We start from the raw sequence: 12,192 nt of genomic DNA on the forward strand, positions 1-12,192 counted from the left end.
GTTCACTAATTGATACGTTATTAATAGTTTTTTACTTTCTCTTAAAGTAAAACATTTTATTGGGTAAAGTAAATTTGATAATGTCTAGACGTTTGATCAAATAACCATCAATAACCGTAACAAACAAGAGAAAATACACTGCTAGGATGTGGGTAAAAATAACACAGTAGATCTCGATTAACGTACTAAATTTGGTATTATCAAATTAGAAGTATGTGTATGTAAAGTCAGTGACATTTGACGGTCAATAGAATTTTATACTTCCCCTCTTAATGCCTACTAACTGTTTCGTCCTCAATCGTTTCATCCCCTGCCGTTTTGTCTTCGATCTCTTTTGTCCTCGACCGTTTCGTTCTCGACTAGTTTCTGATCCGTGACGTATCTGAACCCTATTTAATCTTTACTGCTTTTATTGTGGCTCCAGTACTATATCTAGAAACCTGTTTAGCTGTAAGGTATTAAGATATAAATAATTAAAAATTTCTTTGTATACAACAATACATTTTTTTCTTCAGTGTAATTAGACATGGAATGAAAAATTATCCAGTGTTAGTAATTAAGGGAAGAACTGTGAGAAGAACAGTGTAGACCTAGAAATTATAGCATGCAAATTCATCTCTACCCATCAACCTAATATGACTACCGATTATATGAAAACTAATCTACACTACTCTGATCTAGTTTTGCTAAGCTGCTCTGATTAATATGATCAGACTGTTAGTTATACTTTGTTCTAATTAATTTAAACAAGTGTGTGGCATATTGCTCAAGTAAATTTGTTGTCAATAACATAATTGCTGACTAAGAGAGTAATTTTTATGAAGGAAACTCCTTGAACTTTGTTAGTTGCTCGATAAGGTGTATTTATAACGATGTTACTGATGTTGTTGCGTTAATACCATGATGAATCTCTTAAGTTGTTGTTTATTAGCAGCACTGATCCTCGGAATTCAGGTAATATAAATATATGCAGAGTAAATTGTGTTAATTAATTTATTACAATTTATAAATTAGTCTACAACAGAAGAAGAACGGACTAAATTGGAAGAGCTACGCGAAGAATGCTTGAGTAAAGCCGGAATATCTCATAAAATAAATCCTTCATTGCAGGAAAAACAAATTTACAGCCTGTGTTTTGCCAAAAAGATCGGTTTTATTAGCGAATCCGGTGACATTTTAACCGACGAGGTAAAAGCAAAATTGAAGAAAAAGATTAATGATGACAATAAAGTAAGTGAGATCCTAAAAAAATGTCCCGTTCAGAAGGACACTTGATGGAATGTTTGAGTACAGAAACTCCTTGAAATAATTATGGTTGCAATAAACTGAGACAATATTTCAGTTAATTGAGTAGTGTATATGTAGCATTTTTTATAGGAAAATAAAAAACGCGTTTTATCAATCTCAATTTAAGTTTAATTGAAATGTTTGTTATGTTTATGCCAGGACTCAAAAATGTTTAACTGAAGTTTTTACAAGATGAGAAGAGAATTTTTTTCTTTGTCCTTCGATTACAGCTAATTCTGCGTGCATGTATAGGGTAATTTTCTTCAAAATTACTTTTACAAACCAAATGTAATAATTTTTAGAAGCAAAAGAAGGAATTAATATTTCAAAATTACCGCTTTAATCTCAGCTGCTTGGTGTGAGTAGTTTTATCGACGTAGTAACCACTCGTTATCTCCGATTGTTGTAAAAAATCTGCCCTTGGGCTGTTACACTTACGCTTACACTTTCCGGGCAGTAATGTTAAATTGTAACACGAATGTACTTGTTTTATAGTCACAGCTTTATTCATCAAAATAGTGTAATACAGCAAAAATCATCATTTAAGTTTAAGAAAAATGCTTGCTCAACGTACACACAAGCACGCATATTTTCATAAACTTAATTACAAAAAAACATAAAATAATGTCACATATTAAAATATCCATCAATTAAATTCCGCTTGAGGGTCCTGCCCATTAGCGTCTGCAGCCGCCTCCTCTGCAACCCCTGCAATCATCGCTGCTCGAAGTGTACGAATCCGTGAAGCTGGAGGAACCATCAGAGCAACTACTGTAACTAGTACTTGAACCCGTACTGGAACTGTAGTACCCACAGCGGTAGTTGCTGCTACTGCGGCACGATTTCGTTGCACACTATAAAAGAGAAAAAAATTAGAACTTGCTGTTAACATTATTTCGCTTACCTTAGAAGTTTTCGCAGGTTTCTTAGCCTTAGTTCCACACGGAGCACAACCTCCGGCGCCGCAATTACTTTTCTTCGACACTTTGGTTGTTTTCTTGGTCGCAACGGGTTTCTTGCTTTTTTTTGCAACTTTGGTTTTCGGTTTTGTCGTTCTCGTGGTGCAGGAACCACAATTAGACCGAGACGTACAACCAGGCATAATTGATAACACCAAAAATTAAAATAGTTTATGTTATCTTGTTCAACGACGACGAACGACTGAAGGTGATTATCAGTGTTAGCTGTTTTATACGGGTGGTTTTTTGTTTGAAAAAAGCACCTCGGTTTCGGGTTTTTGTGCTGATAATTTGGAGATTGTCCTGTTGTTTCAGCCCAAAATCGAATGCATACATTGTTGAATTGTTAACTTTAGATAAGGGGTAGATACAAGGATTATCATGGTTTGTTTTCATCAGATTTAGGATTATCAGAACCAAAAAAGTCTGCCGTTGTTTTCGTGATGATGGCATTATTAGTCCATTTAGAGGAGGCTGACAGTTGTTAAATGTTTTGATCTCACAAAGCAGCAAAGCATTAATCAAAATTAAACTACTCATGCTCTTCAAAAACCGACGCCGTGTCATAATATTATTAAATACACTAACTTCAATTGTGTACCGTAAAATGTTCATTTACTGGTATTTTAACAGTCTGACTTAATAAAATTTTAGGTTTAACACAAATGCTTTACTTCGATTTCAAAATAAAAAAAAAAGTTATTTCACAAAATCCTTTTGCAATTTTTAGTTTTTTTACGATAACCCGTAGACGAATCAAATTTAAAAATCTATGTGTTCGTTTGTATGCAGCTTGTCAAGTCGCACTGAATTTGGTATCCATACTTCGAATACATTGTTTTTGTTGGCAATTTTAACAATGGAATCGATATTACATTTCAAAAAACTATAAAAATCAAGTTAAATAAATATTCAAATTCCAAAAACATAAAAGTGTTAATATTTTCCCAAACGATTTTATTCTGTAGTTATTAGTAAACATTGTTGCAACAAAATCAGCACAATATTTGAGGAAAAGTCTATAAACACCTTCATACAATCGGCGCTCCCTTTTTCTCCTGATAGATACGTAGTACAGCTTCCATATACTTTCATTTCGTGACTTTTACGACCTTTGTTAAAGTAACAACTTGTTACATAGTAGATAAAAACGTAATAAGGGAATTCATTGTTTTCATTAGGAGATACAATCATTTGTTTCATTTCAAATTACAGCTAATTGTAAAAATTCTCTCAATGTTTGTCTATATGTATAATTTAGTAAACATTTTAATAATTATTTAAGGAAGATAGTAATTCACTTTTTTAGATGAAGAGCAGAGTTAACTTTTTTCGGAATCGTACGTTTAGATACGTATATACTTATAATTAATTAACACTCTTCTAATCCGCCTCTTGAATATATTGATGTGGTTGGAAAAGTTGTAGTAAACAAGCTTCCATTTTTAGATAATAATTGATCATCGAGTCTTAAAGTCAGCCTCATACCACTATTTATTTTCCAAGAAATATTAATTGACATCAGTTCTGCATATTGCTTTACAATTATTTAAATACATCTCTTAACAATAACATATTTTCTCCGTAAAACATTAATTTTTATAAAAAAAACAGTGCGATAAAGAAATTCCTTGAACTTTATGAGCAGCCCGATAACAAGTGTGTATTTATAACGATTTTAGTGATATTGTAGTGTTAAAACCATCATGCATCTCTTCAGTTGTTGCCTGTTTGTAGCTGTTATCCTTGGCGTTCAGGTAAAATATGCACCTAACAGAGTAATTTATTTATTACAATTTAAAAATTAGTCTTTAACCGACGAAGATCGTGTGAGATTGCCAGAAATACGTGAAGAATGCTTAAATAAGGCCGGACTAGCTCATAAAGTGATTCCTACAATTCAAGAAGAACAAATTTACAGCCTTTGTTTTGCCAAAAAGATCGGTTTGATTAGCGAATCCGGTAATATTCTAACCGACAAGGTCAAGGCCAAAGTGAAGAAAACGATTAAGGATGACCATAAAGTAAGTGAGATCCTAAAGAAGTGTGCCGTTCAAAAAGATACACCAGAGGCTACCGGTTTTCACTTGATGGAATGTTTGAGCACAGAAGCTCCTTAAAATGGTTGTAATGAAATGAGACAATATTTAGTTAATTGTTTAACGTATTTATATGTACATGTTTATAATTGTTACATTTTGTCAAGGAAAATAAAAAACGTTTTTTAGTAATCCCCAACAATTTTTTTACTTCGTTGTAAATAATTAGGATGTTTACAAATTTTATAAATTCTTTTAGTTGTTTATTTCTCAATTCTTTTAATTTTGATATTTCTAAAATAATTTTGTTCGCAAAAATAACGTAGGTACGATAATTTTATTTTACCCAAACCTTTAAAAAAATTAAAAAATAGTAAGTACAGTAAAATCTAAAATATGAGAATTGCTATAACAAAAATCGTCCAAAATTTAAGGACAAAAACGATAAATACCTATATAAAACCAGCGTTTTTTTCTACCCCTGACGGATATACAGTTCCTATCATCATATACTTTCCTTTCGTTCATTTTACGATCTTTGTTAAAGTAACAACTTGTTACACGGCAGATAAAAAAGAGTAAGGAAACTCATTGTTTCTATCAGAAAATATATTCACTTGCTTGACTTCAGCTATAGGGAATTGTAAAGTTAACGTTTCAAGGTGTAGTTACCTACCTATTATACGAAAATAATGAGCGCGGTCTTTATAAAATATACACGCCCTTTGAATTTCGGTCTATAGGTTTTTTGTTTTAGTTTGAATTTAATCAATTCAGTCGGTGTGTGAAAAGCGAGACAGAGAAAATATAAAACTGCATTGCAACAATATCGATAACTCAATTTTGTGTTAGTTGAGTCTTACCATTTGATGTGTTAGTTATTAATAGATTTATATTTCTTATCTAGATGATTAAATAACGTTTCAATCTGCTTGTTGTTGAAAAATGTTTGTAATTACCGACACTATTTTTATAAAAGCGATCATCGAACCTCAAGGCGAGTTCGAGATAATTTTTCTCAAGAGACAATAAAACACTATTAGAAGCAGTGTTTGGGCGGACTGTAATTAAACGATACAAGGAATAAAACTCCGAAACCGCTCTTCAGATAATTATAGGATCGCATAGGCGACATCGGTCCATTTATGGTTTTAGTTTATATGTGAAGATTTATTGACTCTATACATATTAGCTGTTCTATTAATTAAGAAAATATCTGTTAGTGTATAAATTACTTATTTCATCTTGCCCATGAATTTACACACTGAGCAAGAAAAAAATATAAACCAATTGTTATCCAACTAGGCGTATGTTTGCGTTTTGTTTTATTGAAGGCTTTAATTAATTACAAATTTGCTAATTTATACAGCGAGAGCGCAAATATCTATGCTCTACAGGTGGAAAATGTTGATGTAAATATTTCAGACATTTTGGATTTTTTTTTGTTTAAAGAGAAACGAAATCAAGTACCTACATATTTTAATTAACCTTTTTTACGAGTTATTAACTACCGAAGAGTGAAAAGTCTGTATAAATTTCTTTTAGAACAAATTATGTCTTGCATAAAGCATCGCATTGAGGCCGACCCTTCTTTTGAATTCCTCGAAGAACTCATCTCGCAGGGAATTTTTTTCCTGAATTTTATAATGAACAAGTAGTAATTCATTGTATCTGGACCAAAAAAGGGTAGGTAAGCCAGGAAGTTGTTTAGGCATACTTTAGGTAAGGAATCTTGTACGAGATAACAGGTTCCGGCCGAACTTTGATTAATTTTTAACGAGAGCTGAAGTTTATTAATTTTTAATGATGCGTTTTTTTATTTTGTGTGCACATCCGGTTCACCGGAGAGTGTTGTAATTAATTAAAATAAGGAAACTTACTTAATTTCAACAGATTCTCCCGTTTAAACGGTTTGAGTGGGTCGTTTCACTGAGGGCGAAAAGAAGGCGGTTTTATACTCAAAAACAAAATAAAATTATCCCTCTGCAACTATTATGTGAAAACTTTTCAAACTCCATTTCCTACGGAAATGACCAGCTACGAAATTTCTACATTCAAAATTAAGAGGCGGTCTGCGCCTGGCCGAGAATCGATATTAAAAGTTCAGCTGTTGTTTTTTTAAAGGCTTAAGTGCGGGTAACAGTTTTCTGCGAGAGATTAGAATTTATACAGAGAGGGAAGCCGACACTAATTACCTCTCATATGGTAGAATTTACGGCGTATTAACCTTAAAAGTTTAATAATCAACAACAAGCAATCTATGTCAAAAGTTTTAATGAATTCTATAATGTACACTGCAACTTCCTAGAATAAAATACGGTTTCCTAAAGACTTTGAATGGAATTTTACGTCTATGTTTAAAACTAACCCGGCTTTTGATCGCTGACAAAGTAATTGCTATTGCGAAATTATCCCTCAAAGGAATTATGAGATATAAATGTGTTTCGCAATTTTGAAAAGTTGCCGAGTTCAGTGAAGGTTTAGTAAATCAATTGAGTGCTTAATGAAGCGATTAACCTGATTATGTGAAGCAGTGTTAAAGCTTTTAACTTAATGTTTAGCATGCTTGAGTTTTATGTCTTTACTAGCTCGGATAGAATTTTCTCGTGATATATCTTATTTGAGTGAATTATAAATCTTGAACATTGTAAAACGGAGTGCACACATTGCAATTAATTTAGGATCCGCTTTTAAGCTCTCGCATCATGTTTAACTAAATCCTTCCAAAAAAAAAAACTCTATACTTACCGGGATTATAAATAATATTTACTGCAAGTTTTGTGGAAGGATTAGACTGTATTACAAAAAATATTAAGTAAAACGTAAAAACTGTGCAGAGATGTTATTGATTTTTACTTGCATTTTCAAAGATTTATTTTCGTTACGAAAAATTTAAGTACTTACTTAAACAGTAGTTTATCCCAATTATGTTTAATGTTTACTATTGGTTCGGCTGAACTTCAGAAACCTGTCGTGCTCTGATATCTGCCAAAACTATGAGTTACAAACCTACCTTGTGAATATTTTTTTTTTGTAAAAATTGCTAGTTTAAAGTGGATAGAAATTTCTAATATGCTTTGTGAACACTACCTCGATTAAACTTGGTTGGCTGAATATGCTACACACGCAGAACGATGAATTTTATACCTTCGGCCAAAAAAGAAAAAAACGTAATTTTAATATTTACCATTATTCATGGATTCCAAAATCCATGACTAAAATATCATTCTGTTCTGGTTGCTACATATTTTCACCCTCAAACTCAAAGACCAACGTGGCAAAAAATGTATAAATTTACTTGTGCAAAACGTATGTGTATAATATACACTTGCGAATGTCGGTAGGTGCAGGTGAGTTATTTTAGAGAAAAACAGGTAGTATTATAGCTGCAATATTTTGACAAGCAATTAGTTGCCTGTAAATTGCTTGGTACTTTTTTTACTCCACTTAATGGATAAACTAACCTCATTTCAAAGCAGCTTACCTCGCACGAAAACAAATTGATGAATTTCTGGCAAAGTCTGAGTAATCATGCACTCTCAAAAAACTGGGTGTTACAGGTCAGATTTTCGATGAAGATTTATAATTTTTTCAATGACGTTACCACTTCAATCGCGACGTAACTGAGTTTCCAGACTTTTAGGAAAATTAGACTAGACATTTCTGAAATAATTCATAAGGCAAACAGCTTCATACATTAATCTTTTTGAGACGCCAGTTAATCAATGTTGCATTCCAAGGCATATTTCGTAATAACGCTTTTTCAGCGTTTTATTTTTTAAATCATCACTAATTTTCATTAAAAGGTAATTAAGCAAATTTTTAATGGATTGCAGATTAAACTAATCAGCTAAGATTTTGTGGCCTTTTTATCTTAGAAACAGCTTTCAAAGCTTCGAAAGCAGAGTTACAATGATATGTATTGTGTCAATGGCTGAAGGCAGAAGAGAATGAATGTAACATCCTTTCAGAAATACCAGCTATGATTGTTGAGTTTGATTTTAATTTATTAAGATTTAGAAGTATAAGTTTGAACACATTCGTTATTGTTCGCTGATGAAGGGTAATTTATTTTATATTTTTTTAAATTAAAGTGATTTGATTTGCACCAAAAACTGATTTTATCTGAAAAAAGGAGTACTATTGAAAAAGTATTCGATTGGTAGCACTTAATATGTTATTAAATTAAGCAATTACTGTATGCTCGTATTTTCACTATTATTTAACAGAACTTCTCTCAGGAAATTTAATACATACAGTGAATATACCTAGCATATACCAGCTGCAGGACGTTGTAGAGTTTTGATCCGTTACATTAGTTTTAAAGCGAGAAAGTGGATACGTTTTAATAAATTAATCTGAAATATTGAGGATAAAAATTAAATGTAAAAAACGGAATGATGCACAACATGTTTATTCTTAATAACCTACATTTTTTACATCAAATTTATATAATTACTCCTTATTTATTTTTGGTAAGCAAAAATAAAAAAAATGTCTTGTTAAGTTTCTTGAACACGTCAAAATGACAGCCCCAAGCATTTGAATCAGGTTTGGCAAATCAGAGAAAGAAAATTTTCTCAGAATTGGTTAATTCTACATATTACCAACTCATACAATACTGTTAACTACGCTGTATTATATGTATTATAAAAATACTAATACTATTAATAAATAAAAAACGATTTTGTTTATCGAGCCGTGTTAGCACTGGCAAAGTAACTTTTGCTCTTCTGAATATGAAACTGGCAAAATTTTTAATGAAAATCGTTGATGGGCCATTTAATAAAAGAGTTGTATTTAAATAGCCGTCTTTTTAATTATTTCAGAGTTCAAAACTGAAAGTTATGTCTTTAATTTGTTGGCTCCAAAGATATTGGAAAGAGTAGATAGCTACAGTATGTCGTATAGCTTCCAAATACCGAAAGTGTGACCAACAATCAAAGATGAGAGGAGAGAATCGTGTGAGATGTATCCCCCCTGGTACAGTGGCGGATGTGTTTCAGGAGCATCAGTAATACTAATGAAAGAAATAAAAACAGTCATTGGTTTTTAATAAACAAAATTTGATTGGTTAGTTCACTTCTCACATGTGTGCGTCTCTGACCATTTTTTTTGTTGCTTCACGATACTGGTATTAATGATTAAAGCAAATTTTGGGGTTGGCAACTCTGAATTATTTTACAATGCAATGTTAGCATGTAAAAACCAATGAAAAAATGGCAGCTACTGAATTAGTGCCCAGGATTTAAATTTGACATCAAGCACATATGACATCATAAAATTTTAAATATGTCACCTACTTCAAAATATTGTGACAGCAGTAATGTTTAATTACGCCAATGACTCGCTCGAAGCTTATCCGTGTAGACCGTGCATTCATGTGTACAAACATGATACGAGCACAGCAGAAGGTTGTTTATGTGAATTCTAACAAATGAGCATTCTAGAGCTGAGCTTAGTCAAGCCGAGACAAATTGAATTCTCCAGTAAGACTAACCTTCTCCGCACTAACTTACGTGTATTAGTCACAAGCCTCCCTTTATCAAAAATATTTTGGTCCATACGGTATATGTTTGTAGGTGTATTGTGTTAGATGTTTTATTGCATAATCTATTATAATGTAACATTTTATTTCTCATTAACAAACTCTGGTCTTGTCCCTTCCTGCCAAGACGTGCTTCAGATCTTATCGTGGTTCTTACCGAGCAACAACGATTGAGCACAGAAAATTCCAGTTTACATTCAGCCAGATTGCACAAAATTCAGGAAATTCACTCGTTGTTGGCCAACATGGAGCAAGGCGGACTTTTCTGACTAAACCATGCATGTTTGGGCGATGCAATTTTAACTTGAAACCAGAACTGTTTGAGATAATATTGTTACGTTGAATGGGTATTTAAAATCGGCGTAGATTAAACTCAACAATTTATTTCTTGGTAACTCAAATTTACACAGCGATTATGCACAAAATAATTCCGGCCCAACTTGTCTGGATTTTCGCGACACTCGCTGGACTCGACTCGTTGACTGAAGGTGGCCACTATTTAACCCACAGTTCCGTGATCGAGGTCTTTCTGGAATACCCATCGCGACCTCCGCTTCCAGGCTTTTCTTTAGCGAACGGGCGGCGTACATACTAGAACCCATAGGCGTCGTACTGGGGCGGCGTATGGGTTTCTGTCGTAACAATATATGTATTAAACTATAGCCTAGATTGATTTTTTTAATAAAAATGAATTTTTATTAAAAAAGAATATTATAGGTAGATGAGAAGTAATATTTTTTTATTAAGAAATCAGCTTGACCCAGAGTGGCAATCGAAAAAATTGACGAATATTGGCAATTAGAAAACGACGCAATAAGAAACCTTCGAATAAAATGTATAAAAATGTATATAACATTAGTGTCTGTTCAAATGATGAAACATGTTTCCAGTTATTTAATTGTTTTTTATGCTATTTGATTTTCTTCTTTATTGTCTTGATATTAATAGTTTGTTACATATTAGACCTTTTCAACATTTCTGATATAATTTCGCTGTAAATTGGGGCACACTGTATCCTGTAACATTACCATATGCTTGCACCAAAAAGTTGAGTAGAATCATAGAAAAACGGTTTAAGTTTATTTAGACAGAGCTTCCCTCGCCTTGAAGTGCAGTACATCATACCCAGTTTTTTCGAAGATTCTAATTCTTTTAAGTTAAAATAAAAATGTGTACATAGTGTTAAAGTAGCGGTAAAGAAGCATGCTATGCCTATGATTTAAGAGAGTTTTTCCATTACAAAATCTATGATTAACATTTTAGTAAAGACATATATATCAGCAGCTTTTCTTTTTGCTCAAATTAAAAACAGTTCATCCTATTTTACAGAAAATTTGAGAATACGTGTCTGCGGATTTTCGGAAAAAAAATTGTATAACATTTTGCAAATTAACTCCGAAACTGCAAAACCAAAAGCATTGAAAGGTTGAAAACGCTTTAAGGTTCAAATGTATGTGTTTATGCCTTTGGTTTATGAGTGCATTCATATTTTTTAGGATTAACTATACAGGATGAGTAAAAATAATTAACGAAGCAATCTATCATTGATTAAATCAAGTAAGGCTTACCACGTTTACTCGAAAATTTGAATATACAGTACTCTTGTCATTAGTAATACACTGTGTTTATTGAAATTGATATATCTGTCCTTGATAAGGTGTTGATGACGTCATCACAAAACTCTTTTATAGAAAAATTCACTTGAAGCACACATATAGCTTGCTCCTTTATACTTTAACAGTTCACACATATTTTTATTTTAACTTATAGGGGTGGTCATGAAAAAAAATAATTTAAGAAATTAAATTTTATGATTTTTCGCCTGAATTTCAGCAACAATTTTGCAAAAAAACCAACGTTAACATTTTGTCCAAAACGTTTTGTTTTTCATTTGTTTCAACATGTAATCTTGGATTACACATTTTATTCGAATTGAAAATATAATCAACTTCACCCTTAGTTTATGAATATTATCTTGCATAATTTTGTCCACACCCTTAAAAAATTAGCTAGACTGTACAGTTTAAAATATTATCTCAAAAAGTTCTCGTTTCCAATTCGATAGTACTTATTTAATAAACGTGTAAAAAAAATGTGTCTACTTCTTGCAAACGACCTTTCCTTTCATTGTAAGCAACGAAAAACGCAATTCTGTAGCTATTTAAACGCCTCATATCTCAGTGAAATATATAACTCAGAATTTTAACACAATAGTTGACCATAATGAGTTCTTACTTTTTAAATGCCTTAACGTCTTCTGTTGCTAACTTTGTCGCGTGCTTTGTGGAAATACGTTGTCGCTCTTTCGACACTCATCAAGTATTAATGAATATTGATCGGGACCCATGATATAATAAAC

At 32.2% G+C, this 12,192-nt stretch overlaps 2 protein-coding genes and 1 long non-coding RNA gene across 3 annotated transcripts; 2 read left to right on the forward strand and 1 right to left on the reverse strand.

Moving 5' to 3' along the window:
- The first annotated feature begins 857 nt into the window (after positions 1-857).
- On the forward strand, positions 858-1,408 carry LOC135134433 (uncharacterized). The gene is made up of 2 exons (XR_010281308.1): positions 858-954; positions 1,015-1,408. It is a non-coding gene; the product is annotated as an uncharacterized LOC135134433 (long non-coding RNA).
- Positions 1,409-1,787: 379 nt separating this feature from the next.
- LOC135134325 (uncharacterized) lies at positions 1,788-2,452 on the reverse strand. Its single transcript, XM_064062966.1, has 2 exons — positions 2,192-2,452; positions 1,788-2,141 (listed from the first exon to the last, which is right to left on the reverse strand). The coding sequence occupies exons 1-2, from the start codon at positions 2,387-2,389 to the stop codon at positions 1,965-1,967; spliced, it is 375 nt and encodes a 124-aa protein (XP_063919036.1). The 5' UTR covers positions 2,390-2,452; the 3' UTR covers positions 1,788-1,964.
- A 1,500-nt stretch (positions 2,453-3,952) lies between these two features.
- LOC135134024 (uncharacterized) lies at positions 3,953-4,366 on the forward strand. The gene is made up of 2 exons (XM_064062591.1): positions 3,953-4,003; positions 4,055-4,366. The coding sequence occupies exons 1-2, from the start codon at positions 3,953-3,955 to the stop codon at positions 4,364-4,366; spliced, it is 363 nt and encodes a 120-aa protein (XP_063918661.1).
- Positions 4,367-12,192: the final 7,826 nt, after the last annotated feature.

Source organism: Zophobas morio, unplaced genomic scaffold (assembly GCF_036711695.1).
Source record: "Zophobas morio isolate AGI-343-1 ecotype UQ-CSIRO unplaced genomic scaffold, CSIRO_AGI_Zmor_V1 ptg000023l, whole genome shotgun sequence".
Taxonomy (NCBI): Eukaryota; Metazoa; Arthropoda; class Insecta; order Coleoptera; family Tenebrionidae; genus Zophobas; species Zophobas morio.

Bases quoted from the DNA above. Each gene is read 5' to 3' on its own strand.
- LOC135134325 (XM_064062966.1), bottom strand. From the start codon at position 2,389: ATGCCTGGTTGTACGTCTCGGTCTAATTGTGGTTCCTGCACCACGAGA. The intron at 2,142-2,191 runs GTAAGCGAAATA...TCTCTTTTATAG, and splicing joins AACCTGCGAAAACTTCTAAG to TGTGCAACGAAATCGTGCCG.
- LOC135134024 (XM_064062591.1), top strand. From the start codon at position 3,953: ATGCATCTCTTCAGTTGTTGCCTGTTTGTAGCTGTTATCCTTGGCGTT. The intron at 4,004-4,054 runs GTAAAATATGCA...TTTAAAAATTAG, and splicing joins CTGTTATCCTTGGCGTTCAG to TCTTTAACCGACGAAGATCG.